Source organism: Dendrobates tinctorius, unplaced genomic scaffold (genome assembly GCF_039654945.1).
Source record: "Dendrobates tinctorius isolate UK_male_01 unplaced genomic scaffold, ASM3965494v1 ptg000297l, whole genome shotgun sequence".
In the NCBI taxonomy this organism is placed as follows: domain Eukaryota; kingdom Metazoa; phylum Chordata; class Amphibia; order Anura; family Dendrobatidae; genus Dendrobates; species Dendrobates tinctorius.
In genome coordinates this window covers 2085598-2103013 of record NW_027361964.1, presented here as the reverse complement: position 1 = coordinate 2103013, position 17416 = coordinate 2085598, and the positions used below count along the sequence as shown (strand labels likewise).

The 17416-nt window shown below is 46.0% G+C and overlaps 1 protein-coding gene across 1 annotated transcript; it reads right to left on the bottom strand.

The window, feature by feature from the left end:
• Positions 1-11752: 11752 nt before the first annotated feature.
• Positions 11753-17233, bottom strand: LOC141073139 (taste receptor type 2 member 8-like). Its single transcript, XM_073560503.1, has one exon. The coding sequence runs from the start codon at positions 15558-15560 to the stop codon at positions 14601-14603; it is 960 nt and encodes a 319-aa protein (XP_073416604.1). The 5' UTR covers positions 15561-17233; the 3' UTR covers positions 11753-14600.
• Between the last annotated feature and the right edge of the window lie 183 nt (positions 17234-17416).

Here is a 17416-nt window from a genome sequence, read left to right as displayed (position 1 = left end):
TATGGAGCATTATATAGGGCTGATTATTCTGTATGGAGCAATATATGGGGCTCACTATTCTGTATGGAGCAATATATGGGGCTCACTATTCTGTATCGAGCATTATATGGGGCTCATTATTCTGTATTGAGCATTATATGGGGCTCATTATTATGTATGGAGCATTATATGGGGCTCACTATTCTGTATGGAGCATTATATGGGGCTCATTATTTGTATGGAGCAATATATGGGGGCTCATTATACTGAATGGAACATTATATGGGGCTCATTACACTGTATGGAGCAATATATGGGGCTCATTATTCTGTGTGAAGGACTTTACTGTCTGGTTTCTGGCCTATTGTACAATAGTTATCACTCATGTAATGTAAGAAGTGAAATCTTTGGTATTGTATACCTATATTTCCCTGCTGTATCTGTGCATTATGAATTGTGGTATGTGTTAAAGGGGTTACTGAGATTCTTTCACCCAGCGTCCACAGAATCATGGAGCCAGCCCTGTATGCACTGCACAGTACCACTTCTCCTGTCGACATTGGACTTTGGGAGGGTCAATATTGGTTTAGTATTTTCAATATTACTATGGCCAAATAAAAATAAAATGTTGGAAAAGCTGTTTAAATGGATTTTCCCAAGTAATCCGCTCTCCTCTGGATAGGGGATAACTTTCCAATTGCTGGAGATCCGACTGCTGGGACCCCATGATCCTGAAAATCGGAGCTCTGTAGAGCATCATGTAAATGCAGTGGCCGATCACATGCACTGTGGCACCATTCACATGTGGCTCTTCAAATATCTCCTTTTAGGAGAGTGAGGGGCACGACAAAGTAAAGTAAAATTCACTGATCGGGGTGAGGAGTGTTTAGTTTGTGGGGTTTGTGTGGCAGGGCTGCTTTTTTCTCCCAGTCCGGCCCTGATTATAGTCATCACAAATCAGACTCATGAACAACACGACAGGTTCCCACTGAAATGTATATCAATCTGATCAGCTCCTCCTGTGCTATAACATCCGGACTGCAGATCAAATACCATTTTCAACATGACAGAGAAAATAATGTAACACAAGAGATGAACGAATCTATTCTAAAATAATTGAAACTGTTCAGAATTTCCATAAATGTGAAGATTCCAAGAGATTCCGTTCCACTCACTATCGACCAGTCGTTACCCAACGTTTGTCATCTCTCAACTATTATCCATGATTCATCATCCAACATTTGTTCTCCACCATTCATTATCTTATTCATTATCACTCACTTGTTATCCATCATTTATTCATTGTCCACCATTCTTTGTCCAAAATTTTTTATTCACGACAGGTCACCCGGCATAAGAATCCTTCTATTCTTTAGATCTTTTCTCCATGCCATGCTATGACCACTCATATTATGAAAGCCGACGCGATGTTACATGATCATACACACATATGTCTCAGAAACCTAATGGACCAATACTAACCACAAAGAGCTTCAGAAAGATGACACCAGGACAATACATCACCTGTGGTCAAAAGAGTATTGCACCTTTATTATATTCACTTTTCATGCATGATATCTACAGTATCAAAAAGAAATGGCAAAAACCTACTAAAATAAGTCCGAATTGTGAAAAGTAAACTTTATCATTATGTTATCTTACTCCTTCGATCACTATTCACTTTATAGATAGAAGAAACAAGTCCAGAGTTTGCCATTGGTGGCCCCGGAACTCCATGGAGCCTTCACAGATGGAACCACAAGAGAAGATAAAACTTTCCAATATTTGGTTTTGATTCATCAACATTCGCTATAAAATTCTTACCGTAATAAATCTTAAGTTTTCCAAAAAGACTTTTTATATTCTGAGATCTTACTTGCCCGACGTGACCACATGAGGTAGAGTCAAAGTCAAAAGACTTGTAGAGGAGACTGAAGAAGAGTAGACAATCAAAGGGGGACAAGTGATGGGGGCCTAGAACAGGTGACTTTAATGTATTACTATTTTTCAACCTTGTCCTGGCCTTCAAAAAAAGTCCAGCACAATGGTGACTTGTTGGCAGCCATGTTTTTGGATTCATTTGAATCAAATCTTGTGAAATTCCAAATTCTAGAAATTCCCAAATTTCCATGAAATTCATGATGCATCCAGATAATTTTGTTTTCTCCCATCTCCAGTGACCAATGTTTATCCTTAGATTTTTCTTCCATTTTATGCATAGTACACTATCTAGTCCTGATGTCTCTTGGGCCATCTTTATTTTTAGGGTCTACAGCTCCTCACAAACTTCATCAGCTCTTTGCATGCTCTCTTCAGCTGTGGGTTACCAAGGACGAGAAGCACAGACTGAACCGAAGTAAATGAGGACAAGAGGATAAGAGATACCCAAAACCCTGGGCTCATCTCTGTGAAAACAGGCAAATAAAAGAGCAGCATGTCAGCAAAAAACAGAGAAAAAAAGAACAATAGCCTAAGCATCCTGAAGACAGCGCTTCCGTAGGTTCCCAGCTGGATGTTGGCCGAAGGTCCCATGTTCTGCTCCATCTTAAGTGTGTGCCGCTTAAGGACCACGGCCGTGGAGATAGTGGTGACCAAAACAGTGAGTAAAGGCAGGAATGTGACAACTATGACTATATATATGAATTTGCGTCTGAGTTCTCTCACCCCAAAAGCGCTAAATGGGACAGAAGCATTATTCGCTGATGCTGGAGGGACAATTATAAAAAATACACTAAAAAAACTTCCAAGAGATACAAGTTCGGATACCAGAATAACCCAGGATATAATGGAGCTGATATTTGTCTTTGCCCAGACTAAAAATCTGTTCCTCACGTTGACAATCTTGACAAAGTAGAAGAAGCTGAGAGTGGCGCTCAGCCAGGAGCACGAGATGATGCAATACATGGTGAGCGGGTATAATATGTCAGTAGTGGAGGTTTTCCTCTCCTTCGTGGGCCAATAGAAACCACTGAAGACGTTGGCAGTTGTTATGATGGAAAAATAGACGTTGGACAGGCCCAGAGCGATCCGGATCTTATTTCCAGTCCTCATGTTTTTCTTTTTATGAAAATCAAGAAGAATTATGATGATGACATAGACACTGGCCAGGACCCCAGCTCCGGCCTCAATTATCACTATTGTAATACAAGCTAGAGTCGAGAGGTGAATGGTGTCCATGACTTGGAGAAGATACCTGTGACCTTCAGATCTACAACCTTCACTGCTTCTGCTGATTAGGATCAGTGAGTTTTTGCTTTCTTGCTCCCATAAATGTGTTCATTATCCAGTTTCCAGGTGGCAGAGTCTAGTGTCACATATTTGCTCCCTTGTCCCAAAGGAAAGGATCAGAGACCTTTCTCGCATCTCCATTCAGCTGCATGAATATTTCTACTTTTTATGGTCTAGCATAACCTTACCTATATGGAAACCATGGATGTATTGAATTACTTTCAGACTTTGCATGGCTGACTGTAAATGTGTTCATCACACGCAAGTCATGGCCTTGACCTCTTGGTACCAGTATTTCAGAAATCCTTAAACCCCACGCACCTCCCATCCAACATTTTTTTTAACTAATTGTCATGAAAAACATGGTGTTTTTCAATGTCCTTCATTAAATAAAAAAAAATGAAAAAAACTAAATTCTTCAGAGTCTTTAATGAAGATGTGTACAACAAGGCAATTTACCAAATTTGTGAGGTGTGGGATCCAGGGGTTAATAAGTTGGAGAGTAGCAGAGTTTGTCGTTGGGATCATCTGGAGAAGAAACCACTAAAGAAGGCTGAGAATGGTTCACAATCCAGACATCCAAGCTCAAATCCAACAAATGTACGGATCATGGAACCAGCAGAAGAAGTGATTCTGAAGGTAGCCTGCAGCAAAATGCAAGAAGCAGATCAGTCTGGTATTCTTGGACCTGACGTTCTTACTTTGGATTTACAGTAGATACTGATGAAGAGTTAAAGCGTTTAAGATTCTGCTGTGTAAATGATGGAAAGAGTTGTAGAAAAATGCTGGAGATGAATGATCATGAATGATTATCTACCAGTGATGAGCAAATCGGCCAAAGTTCAAATTCCACCATTCAATCGAATTTGTCTAGGAAATTCAATTTGCATTAAAGCTATTTGCTGTGCCTTCAATGTCCCATATTATACTCTGAGATTTCTCTTGACCCCAAACATAGGGTGAAAAGAAAATCTAATAATAATAATCTTTGTTTATATAGCGCCAACATATTCCGCAGCGCTTTAAATTTTAACAGACAGTTTCAAACACAACAGTCATAAGTAACAACGTTAACAATACAATAATTAAAGCACAATCAGCCACCCCTGCTGGTGAGAGCTTACACTCTACAATGAGGTGGGGGAGATACAGAGGACAGGGGTGTATATGCAATGACGGTCCAGCCACCCTGAGGGAGTGAGGGATGGATGGAGATAGTGAATGGGCTACACACTCACACTTACACATACAATGACTGTGATTAGTGAACGTGATAGTGTGTTCATCCACATTCATCCGCTCAATGCCGACTTTTATTCCCCATTGACTTACATTGGGGTCGGGTTTAGGACGAAACTCCGACTTTTTTTGCCCTAGTCGGACCAGTTTCATCCGAATCAAATTTTGTTTCAGTCGGGTTTCACGAAACCCGATCCGACCAAAGTCGCTCAACTCTAATTTGTAGTTGTTTGTGCAGGATGGGTCGAGAGCGGGTTTCTTTAGTAATGGAGTAATGATAGAGTGTTTGAAGGAGGAGGGGAAAATGCCCGAGGAGAGGGAGAGATTAAAGAATTTAGTTAGGTGAGTTGTGATGACTGGAGAGAGAGACTGGAGGAGATGTGAGGGAATGGGGTCAGTAGTGAATGTAGTCCATTCTCAGGAATTATATTCCCTTTAAAGGGGTTTAATTATTTCAAGTGTCTCCATAGTTACAGACAATCTGCCCTGTGTCATCTGATGCGGATGATGTGATATTTGTTATGTCATTGTTTCTACTGTAAAATGTAATTATATTTATTTTACTAATTTATTTAGCGTCATTAATTCCACAGCGCTTTTCAGACATTATTGACACTGTCCCATTGGGGCTTCACAATCTAGATCCCCTATCAGCATGTCTTTGGAATGTGGGAGGAAACCGAAGTACCCAGAGGAAGCCAACGCAAACACGAGGAGAATATAGAAAATCATTGCAGATGTTGTAATGGCTGATGGCGCTCAGCATACCCCCGCTGTTAACACTACACTGAAGGAGGCATTGGAGGAGACCCACCCCTCAGACCTCCACCTACTCATCCCTCAGGCCTCCACTGTCATGAACTCATTTTCTGCTCCACCAGTTGAGAGATCCCCTTCTGTTCTCCCTCTGTTGGTGACAGAAGGTAGTGCGGTTGGTTTAAGTGGTAGTGATCTGCCACCTGATGAGGAAGATAACGACTGGATCTCTGGAGTATCAGACTGGATATAAGACAGCCGACGCCCTATCCGGGTGCTGGTGATTCAATCTGCTTCTCAGGTCTTGGACTTCAGCTCTCTTCCAGTCTTTTCAAGTTAAGTTTGTTTTTTGCTATTGTTCACACTTGCGCTTGTTGGTCAATTCAGTTTTTTGTGTAATCAGCCTGCCCCTGCTGGGGCTATGCTGAAATTCCACTCCTATTAATCAGTATTTGCCAATCTGCTTTTTGCTCCTTATTAGATTGGCCTCTTTTTTGCTCTGTCTCAGAATATTTCAGAGTGCTGATATAGGTTTAGAAGTCTAGTGACTTCAGGGTTAATTTTGCTATCAGAAGTGTTGGACAATATTTTTGTAGGTTGTTTTTGGCAGATTGCAGACAGTGTCTTTCCTTTTCTGTCCTTTTTAGTTAGCCGGGCCCCATCGTTTGCTCTCCCTATTTTTCCTGCATTTGTTTGTATTTTCATCTTATTTCACCGTCAATACATGTGGGGGGCTGTCTTTCCTTTGGGGTCTGCTCTGGGGCAGTTAGTTTTCCTCTTTTCCTGCTTTAGGCTTATGTAGTTCTCCGGTTGTGACGAGGCATCTAGGACCAACGTAGGAACACTCCACGACTGCTGCTAATTGTGCGGTTAAGATCAGGGACTCTGCAATCTGCATAGTAACTAACTTCTCTGGTTTTCTGGAACTTAGCTTGTTGTCTTTTTTTCCTCCTCGGTTTCCCATTCATAACACTCCACCTACTCACCAATCAGGCCCCATCTATTCACCACTCAGGCCCCCATCTATTCATCCCTCAGACCTCCACCTACTCACCACTCAGGTCCCCATCTATTCACTCCTCAGTCCACCACCTATTCAGACCTCTACCTACTCACCCATCAGACCTCCACCTACTCACCACTCAGGTCCTCATCTATTAACTCTTTAGTCCCCCACCTATTCACCCCTCAGAACTCAACCTACTCACCCCTCGACTCATACCCCCAGACCTCTACCTACTCACCACTCAGACCTCCATCTACTCACCACTCAGACCTCCACCTACTCACCACTCAGGTCTCCATCAATTCACTCCTCAGTCCCCCACCTATTCACCTTTCAGACCTCCACCTACTCACCCATCAGACCCCCAGACCTCTACCTACTCACCCCTAGGACCCCCACCTATTCACCCCCCCAGACCTCTACCTACTCACCACTCAGACCTCCACCTTCTCACTCACCACTCAGACCGCCACCTACTCCCCACTCAGGCCCCCATCTATTCACCACTCAGACCTCCACCTACTTACTACTCAGGTCTCCATCAATTCACTTCTCAGTCCCCCACCTATTCGCCCATCAGACCTCCGCCTATTCACCCCTCAGACCCCCAGACCTCTACCATCCACCTATTCACTCCTCAGACCTCCACCTACTCACCCCTCAGACACCTAGACCTCTACCTACTCACCCATCAGACACCGACCTATTCACCCCCCAGACCCCCAGACCTCTACCTCCTCACCACTCAGACCACCACCTACTCACCACTCAGGCCCCCCAGCTATTCACTACTCAGGCCCTAAAAACTCCCAGCACTATATGTGCTGGAGTATGCTTTCCAAGCTCACATCACCAAAGCTAGCAATGGCGATGACACCTATCTCCCCTCAAGAACCCATCCGGCGGCCATCTTACACCCTCCAGAGCTTGATTCACAGCTACACTGCTTAGGACCACTGCATCATTTTCTCCATGTATAATAAGTGTTTTATCTCACACCAGTGCTGGACTCAGATCTACACAGCTCAGTACTGTGGCATAATGTCATTCACATTGCTAATTGTGAGCATAAACTACATAGATAGGGGAACAGGAATCCCTAATGTCTGTATATGGAGGACATCATAGCAGAGAGTCTCCATTCACTAACTCAGAGTCAACTGCAATTTAGAAAGATAAAGGCTGCTGACTGGAAACTGGTGAAAACTGCAGGATACAAGCCATGTAATGGGCAGATATAGCGTCATCTCTGATGGGCACCCATGGGACGGCTTATTGCGAAGAGTCATCTTAAATTACTGGTACGATTTATGCAGTAGAACTATAAATTGTATCGTCAGCTCATGAATCAAAGACTGTCAGCATAGCAACTTTAGCTGATATTTGCGCTTCCCCATACCTCTTTCACAGACTGCTCCCCATGCCCCATGCCTCTCTCACAGACTGCTCCCCATGCCCCATACCTCTCACAGACTTCTCCCCATTCCCCATCCCTCTCTCACAGACTGCTCCCCATGCCCCATCCCTCTCTCACAGACTGCTCCCCATGCCCCATCCCTCTCTCACAGACTGCTCCCCATGCCCCATGCCTCTCTCACAGACTGCTCCCCATGCCCCATACCTCTCTCACAGACTGCTCCCCATGCCCCATACCTCTCTCACAGACTTCTCCCCATTCCCCATCCCTCTCTCACAGACTGCTCCCCATGCCCCATCCCTCTCACAGACTGCTCCCCATGCCTCTCTCACAGACTGCTCCCCATGCCCCATCCCTCTCTCACAGACTGCTCCCCATGCCCCATCCCTCTCTCACAGACTGCTCCCCATGCCTCATCCCTCTCTCACAGACTGCTCCCCATGCCCCATCCATCTCTCACAGACTGCTCCCCATGCCCCATCCCTCTCTCACAGACTGCTCCCCATGCCCATCCTTCTCTCACAGACTGCTCTCCATGCTCCATCCTTCTCTCACAGACTGCTCCCCATGCCCCATACCTCTCTCACAGACTGCTCCCTATGCCCCATCCTTCTCTCACTGCTCCCCATGCCCCATCCCTCTCTCAGACTGCTCCCCATGCCCCATCCCTCTCTCACAGACTGCTCCCTATGCCCCATCCTTCTCTCACAGACTGCTCCCCATGCTCCATCCCTCTCTCACAGACTGCTCCCCATGCCCCATCCCTCTCTCACAGACTTCTCCCGTGCCTCATCCCTCTCTCACAGACTGCTCCTCATGCTCCATCCCTTACTCACACACTGCTCCCCATGCCCCATCCCTCTCTCACAGACTGCTCCCCATGCCCCATCCCTCTCTCACAGACTGCTCCCCATGCCCCATCCCTCTCTCACAGACTTCTCCCGTGCCTCATCCCTCTCTCACAGACTGCTCCTCATGCTCCATCCCTTACTCACACACTGCTCCCCATGCCCCATCCCTCTCTCACAGACTGCTCCCCATGCCCCATCCCTCTCTCACAGACTGCTCCCTATGCCCCATCCCTCTCTCACAGACTGCTCCTCATGCTCCATCCCTCACTCACAGACTGCTCCTCATGCTCCATCCCTCTCTCAGACTGCTCCCCATGCCCCAACCCTCTCTCACAGACAGCTCCCCATGCCCCATCCCTCTCTCACAGACTGCTCCCCATGCTCCATCCCTCACTCACAGACTGCTCCCCATGCCCCATCCCTCTCACAGACTGCTCCCCATGCCCCATTCCTCTCTCACAGACTGCTCCCCATGCCCCATCCCTCACTCACAGACTGCTCCTCATGCTCCATCCCTTACTCACAGACTGCTCCCCATGCCCCATCCCTCACTCACAGACTGCTCCCCATGCCCCATCACTCTCTCACAGACTGCTCCCCATGCCCCATCCCTCACTCACAGACTGCTCCTCATGCCCCATCCCTTACTCACAGACTGCTCCCCATGCCCATCCTTCTCTCACAGACTGCTCCTCATGCCCCATCCCTCACTCACAGACTGCTCCCCATGCCCCATCCCTCTCTCACAGACTGCTCCCCATGCCCCATCCCTCACTCACAGACTGCTCCTCATGCTCCATCCCTCACTCACAGACTGCTCCTCATGCTCCATCCCTCACTCACAGACTGCTCCCCATGCCCCATCCCTCTCTCACAGACTGCTCCCCATGCCCCATTCCTCTCTCACAGACTGCTCCCCATGCTCCATCCCTCACTCACAGACTGCTCCCCATGCCCCATCCCTCTCTCACAGACTGCTCCCCATGCTCCATCCCTTACTCACAGACTGCTCTCCATGCCCCATCCCTCTCTCCCAGACTGCTCCCCATGCCCCATCCCTCTCTCACAGACTGCTCCCCATGCTCCATCCCTCACTCAGACTGCTCCTCATGCTCCATCCCTCACTCACAGACTGCTCCCCATGCTCCATCCCTCTCTCACAGACTGCTCCCCATGCCCCACCCTCTGTCACAGACTGCTCCCCATGCTCCATCCCTCACTCACAGACTGCTCCCCATGCCCCATCCCTCTCTCACAGACTGCTCCCCATGCTCCATCCCTCTCTCACAGACTGCTCCCCATGCTCCATCCCTCTCTCACAGACTGCTCCCCATGCTCCATCCCTCACTCATAGACTGTTCCCCATGCCCCATCCCTCTCTCACAGACTGCTCCCCATGCTCCATCCCTCACTCACAGACTGCTCCTCATGCTCCATCCCTTACTCACAGACTGCTCCCCATGCCCCATCCCTCTCTCACAGACTTCTCCCCATGCCCCATCCCTCTCTCACAGACTGCTCCCCATGCCCCATCCCTCTCTCCCAGACTGCTCCCCGTGCCTCATCCCTCTCTCACAGACTGCTCCCCACGCCCCATCCCTCTGTCACAGACTGCTCCCCATGTTCCCCCCACCACAGACTGCTTCTCATAAGCCCTTCTCTCACAGACTGCTCCCCATAAACCTCTTCTTCCCAGACTGCTCCCCATGCCCCATCCCTCTCTCACAGACTGCTCCCCTTGCCCCATCTCTCTCTCACAGACTGCTCCCTATGCCCCATCCCTCTCTCACAGACTGCTCCCTATGCCCCATCCCTCTCTCACAGACTGCTCCCCATGCCCCATCCCTCTCTCACAGACTGCTCCCCATGCCCCATCCCTCTCTCACAGACTGCTCCCCATGCCCCATCCCTCTCTCACAGACTGCTCCCCATGCCCCATCCCTCTCTCACAGACTGCTCCCCATGCCCCATCCCTCACTCACAGACTGCTCCCCATGCCCCATCCCTCTCTCACAGACTGCTCCCCATGCCCCATCCCTCACTCACAGACTGCTCCCCATGCCCCATTCCTCACTCACAGACTGCTCCCCATGCCCCATCCCTCTCACAGACTGCTCCCCATGCCCCATCCCTCTCTCACAGACTACTCCCCATGCCCCATCCTTCTTTCACAGACTGCTCCCCATGCCACATCCCTCACTCACAGACTGCTCCCCATGCCCCATCCCTCTCACAGACTGCTCCCCATGCCTCTCACAGACTGCTCCCCATGCCCCATCCCTCTCTCACAGACTGCTCCCCATGCCCCATCCTTCTTTCACAGACTGCTCCCCATGCCACATCCCTCACTCACAGACTGCTCCCCATGCCCCATCCCTCTCTCAGACTGCTCCCTATGCCCCATCCTTCTCTCACAGACTGCTCCCCATGCCCCATCCCTCTCTCACAGACTGCTCCCCATGCCCCATCCCTCTCTCACAGACTGCTCCCCATGCCCCATTCCTCTCTCACAGACTGCTCCCCATGCCCCATCCCTCTCTCACAGACTGCTCCCCATGCCCCATCCTTCTCACAGACTGCTCCCCATGCCCCATCCCTCTCTCACAGACTGCTCGTGATTCCGCTACACATACACTGGTCACTACACACCCTCCATCTCTCACAGACAGCTCCCCATGCCCCATCCCTCTCTCACAGACTGCTCGTGATTCCGCTACACATACACTGGTCACTACACACCCTCCATCTCTCACAGACTGCTCCCCATGCCCCATCCCTCTCTCACAGACTGCTCCCTATGCCCCATCCTTCTCTCACAGACTGCTCCCTATGCCCCATCCTTCTCTCACAGACTGCTCCCCATGCCCCATCCCTCTCTCACAGACTGCTCGTGATTCCTCTACACATACACTGGTCACTACACACCCTCCATCTCTCACAGACAGCTCCCCATGCCCCATCCCTCTCTCACAGACTGCTCCCTATGCCCCATCCTTCTCTCACAGACTGCTCCCTATGCCCCATCCTTCTCTCACAGACTGCTCCCCATGCCCCATCCCTCTCTCACAGACTGCTCCCCATGCCCCATCCCTCTCTCACAGACTGCTCCCCATGCCCCATCCCTCTCTCACAGACTGCTCGTGATTCCGCTACACATACACTGGTCACTACACACCCTCCATCTCTCACAGACTGCTCCCTATGCCCCATCCTTCTCTCACAGACTGCTCCCTATGCCCCATCCTTCTCTCACAGACTGCTCCCCATGCCCCATCCCTCTCTCACAGACTGCTCCCCATGCCCCATCCCTCTCTCACAGACTGCTCGTGATTCCGCTACACATACACTGGTCACTACACACCCTCCATCTCTCACAGACAGCTCCCTTTGCTGCCACTTTCAGGAACTTCTCCCAAAGGTAGAGCTCAAATCGACTGCTCTAAATGTCCCCTTTATTACATAGATTGTTCTGGAGTCCGGTAGGAATAATTTTTAGGCTGTATGTTTGCCCTGCCCATAATAATGATAATACCATCCAAAAGCTGAATTTTTATATTAATTTCGAAATGACAAATAAACATTAGATGTTCATGTTAGAAGGAAGAGGCAAACTCATGAATGAAGTCCTTGCACACAGCTCATTCGAAATTATAAGGGCAAAATAAAAAAAAATTCTGGGGACCGCTAATATTATATGTTATGCGGTCCAATGTCCCTGAACTTTCATATCCAACATTAGACAGGAGCTGTCTAGTCATCCTCAGTAACTGTGATAGGAATTTGTGTCTTCCCTCCTGAATAGCCTGTATGGTAGTAGGAAAAAGTTGGCTGCTATCTAGAAAAGTTAATCTTCAGAACTGCTTTAAATTAGTGAGAAAAACAAACAGACAAGTTTAAGAAAAAATCATTAGCTCCGAGGAGGCTAAATAACAGTAATAATGAAAAACAGTAACAGACTACAGAGACTGCCTTTATCTTTACTCTTTTTATCTTTACTCTTCTCTTTTGTCTTCCTCTCACAGGGGAGTAAGTGGTGCAGATTCATTTAGTAATATTTCATATTTTAATTAAAGAAGCCTTTATGATACAATCCATATTCAGGTTTCATCCTGAAGAAGTGAGTCAACTATGAAATGTGTCAATAATATTAAAGCCACATTAATCCAGTTCTGTGTATTCTGGACCTTTCATAATTTCATCAGCAGCGCAGAAATCCACGTATTTATACCCACAATACTTCTATCTCGTCTGGTGACCTGTGGATCTGCAGCAGCTGAGTAACTAGGTTTTGAAAACATTTGTGGATGCATAACCTTTATAAGTATCTACTTCTTATACATGATAAGACCCTATTGCACTTTATTTAATATTTCCTCCCTAGCTCCTATAACACAATACATATCCTGGCTTAATACGGGATGCTGTTATAGATCCCATCTAGTCATCATCAGTATCTGTGATAGAAGTTTCTGTCTCACCCTGTGAGGATATTTTGTGGGACAGCCCATAAGATCACATGACTCAACTGAGAAGAATCCTTGAAAATTTAGATAGAAACTAACATATTATATATAAATCTATGACTACAGCGTGATTACATCATTTCTAACAATGCTGCTGTCTGTTTTTTCATATGGTGGAGGATACTAATTTCATTATGATATAGGACCTTTGAATTATAGTGAGGCCTCTGCATTGAGCCTTCTTTTTCCTACTTCATGGAATTTCTATGTTGCTCAGAGATTTGTCCTGCCTCCTCCAGAGATAGGGAGCTGAAGCGTAAGAAGAAAACCATGGCACCAAATAACAAGACGGCATTTTGAAAACAATTCTTAATTAAGGGAGTACTGGTATAAGATGCGCCAAATTCATGAAGAGGCGTGCACCTTTTTTAATGAACATGGTGCATTATTCATCTGCAGTGTAGCAGCACTAGAGGACGGCATACGTTTAAGTAATAATTTATACCACTGTAATAAGTAAAGGATAAAGATGTGGTCGGACTGCTTGGTCATGCATCATCCTGCTCAAGTTTCACTCACTTTTCCAAAAGTTGGTATAGCAGCCAGGACTCGCGCAAATTTGACAAAAGAAACACCAAAATTGAAAACGGTAACATTTTTGTGTAACTTCACATCAAGTAGTTGTGTACCTGAATTCTGGTCAAAACGGCTCGATGAATCGAGGCTTAAAAAGCAGTAAAAGGAACAAGAGGAAGAAGCAGCAAATCTAGCAACGCACATACTCGAGAAGGTAACGAAGAAGATGAGTAAGTCTGGAAACGAAGATGATCAAGAAGAAAATAAAGAAGATGAAAAAGTCTGGTAACAAAGATGATCGAGTAAGTAATAAAGAAGATGATAAGGAAGTCTGGTAACAAAGATGAACGAGAAGTAAAGGAAAAATGAGATAAGGAAGTCTGGTAACAAGATGATTGAGGAGGTAAAAAAGAAGTTGATGAAAAAATGGAGATGATCAAAGATGGAACAAATGAAAATGATTGAGGAGGTGACAAAGAAGGAGACAAGGAAGTATGGAAACGAAGATGATCAAGAAGGAAACAAAGAAGACGATAAAAAAGTCTGGTAACGAAGATGAGCAAGGAAGTAACAAAGAAGATGATAAGGAAGTCTGGTAACGAAGATTAATGAGAAGGTAAAGAAGGAAGAAGTCTGGTAACGATGATGATCGAGAAGTAAAGGAAGAATGAGATAAGGAAGTCTGGTAACAAGAGGATAGAGGAGGTAACAAGGAAGGTGATGAGAAAACGAAGATGATCAAAGAGGTAACTAAGAAGGAGACAAGGAAGTCTGGAAGCAGGACGTCTGGAAATAATAAAGAAGAAGATTAGAGGGAATCTTTCTAAATGTTCTTGAAACAGAAGAAATATTAATCTTCACAATTTATCCATAATTTATTGTTTGAGAAAATGTGTCAAATCATTAATAAAAGCCTTTACATTACTTTTTGCTACATTTCTACAGTCACTATATTTTTCTGGGTAATGGGTTGATTAATAAGTATTGACAATTATGATATTTGATGGCCTCGTATTAGTTTCAGTCAAAGATGAACTATGACCTGTTCACCATCTGTTAGTCCTCAGGTGCAGATAGAGCATGACTCAGTTCTCTGGTGAGGAGATGTTGCTGCTCTCTTCTTCCTGGGTGGACATCACTTTGCAGTAGAAGACCTTCATCCAGGCTTTCTTCAGTTTGGTGTTAGAAAAAATTAGAAGAGTTGATTGAACTGGAGCATATAAAAATATCATTATCAGAAACACCCAAAACCCGGTGGTGTATGTAACAAATAGGTTAAAGTAGAAAAGGAACAATGTGACGTAAAACATCCCATAAAAGATTAGAAGTCGAGTCATGTTGCGGATTGTATTTTCGTAAGCTTTCACATTGACAGAAGATTTAGTTTGATTTTTCTCCATCTTTTTGCTGTGTCTGTCCAGGGAACAAACTGTGGCTGTTGTGGTCACCACACTTATGAGAAATGGGAAGCAGCTGCTCACAAACGAGATGTACAAATTGTTGGAAAATATCCCATTGGAGTTTGCCTTCATCTTGGCCAACTGGACCAGGGAGATGTTCTTGGAAGATTCATTGTGTTCAAGAAACTCTAGAATGTTCAGTGAGGCGGTGACAACAGATATAAGCTCGGCCACAAGGATCATCCATGGAATAGCAATGTTCACCTTCATCTTTATCAAGGAGAGGAAGCCAGACCGAAAAGTTTGGATCTTCGTGAAGTAGAAGAAGCACAAACAGGCAGTGAGCCAGGAGGAGGAGGTGATCATGAATGTGGCGAAGACGTAGACGGCTGGAGTAATTAGAGTTTTCAGAAAAACTAAGGGATTAAAATAGAGCAGTAAAATATTCACATATGAGACACTGGCGTAGAGGACATTGGAGATGCTCAAAGCCAAGATGATAATATTACTGACGCTCCTGTCCAGTCTACGAACATAATAATAGGAAAGGAACAAGATAATGTAGGCATTGGTGGATACCCCATAAATGGTCTCCAGACTAAGGATAGCAATGTACATAGGGATTATTGGGTCGTGGTAGACCATGGTTATCCCAATACAGATGATCACCTATAAAGAAGAAGGTGAAGACATCTGCAGTTCCACAAGGAGTAGATGATGGTCAATGAAGCCCTCAGGAGCCAATTCTTGTCCAGGCTTTTTATACGCTCATCATTGCTCTTGAGCTTGGTCAAGTCTTTTCCTACTTTGCACGGATTGGTCAGCTGGACTTATGCACAATTGTCATCAATCCGAGACAGAAGGTAAAATGTTCTTCAGAAATGACTTCTGAGACCTGAATATATGAGCAAAGTCTGAGAATCCAGAGTTCATGGCACCATGCAAAACCCAAGCACATAGTGTACAGCCAGAGGAACTCCGTTGTGTCACCAGCTTCGGTCTACGCATATTTGCATCTAAGAACTCACCCAATACATCATTCAAATCAAGGCCACATCTAATACGCCTGATCAATAACTGAGTCCAGGAACAACCGCAACAGAAAACTGCACCAGAAGGTTCATACATAGGCACTGACAGATCCAGAAAGATTTGATCCAAAGATCTGGCCAGTAGTGAAGGGGGAAAGGGATTCACTCATTTGTTTTTGTGGTCAGGATGCTTAAAACATTATTCCGGCTGGCAGAATTTGCACCTGATTTCCATGCAGCTCTTCACCTTCCATGTAACTGATATAGGACGATTATCTGCTATTTTCCCTGTGGGATAAACATATGAGCCCCCCTGACACAGATGACAGGGGCTCAGATGGCCCCACTCTCTATACTTGTCCCTGGGTGCAGCCTGGGGCCCAAAACTAGACAGAAAGATGCGACCAGCGCTGTGTCCCTATCAGAATTTATTTCATGCCTTCTGCTGGGATACTGTATGACCCAGATGTGAGTACCTCCAGGGAAAAGACAGAGTCTGTTTTAGATCCCCTGGACTCAGTGCCTGCTGTAATGTACGAGTATAATTGCACAGTAGTCTATAAAAATGTTGATCGGTTACAGACATCATTTGATTAGAATGGGTCCATGTCCCGAGCTCCCAACAATCTAATAAAGGCACAGGCAGAAACACTAGGCTTATAGTGAGGATGAGCATGAACCAGACTTTGTTCTGCGCCTGTGCACGGCTCTGCTCCTATTGGGGAATATTCCGAGAGCTTCTGCTTCCATTCAGCAATCTGTAGGGGGCTCACGACCTGGACCCCAAAGATCCAAACTACTAAACAGTTGTCAACAACATAAAAGTTATAATACGCGTACTGTAAGGCTGAAGTGTAGACTTACACACTACGATAACACAAGCCAAATGTATGGAACCCCTGCAGGGTTGATTCCTCTTGACCCCCACATTAGGACACAAATTCCTTCCCGACTCCAAATCTACCAATCAGAATGAGTCAATGGATCATCGGGCCCTTCTTCAGTAATCGTCTGTCGTCAGGACTACTATTACTCTATAATGTCTCCATTATTAGAAGCTCACTGATATCCGGGTCCTATGTCTACAGACCCTCATGATTTGAACCCATAAAATAACACTAACAGACCCTAGAATATTGAGGATGCAAGGTGAAGTGGGGCATAGATAGGCACAAAAGTCTTGTGTTGGATATCCAAGGCTCACTACACAGTAAGACGGGCGACGTAGAAAATATTTCCATATAGACCATTTGTGGAATCAATACGGGAAGAAATTATTGGCCTTCTGGACTCACGAGATGATTATCCACCCGTCATCGGTGGATGGAGATAAATGGCTACAGTGGTGGAAAAATCATAAAATATTACACTGTGTGAAGAGGTCCTGGTAACCAATGGTAAGACATCACCAAGTGACTACAGAAAGTTTTATTAATTAATTTTCTCTGTGAGACAACGAGTGCAGCTACA

Coding starts and splice junctions, on each gene's coding strand:
- LOC141073139 (XM_073560503.1), bottom strand. CDS start 15,560: ATGGTCTACCACGACCCAATAATCCCTATGTACATTGCTATCCTTAGT.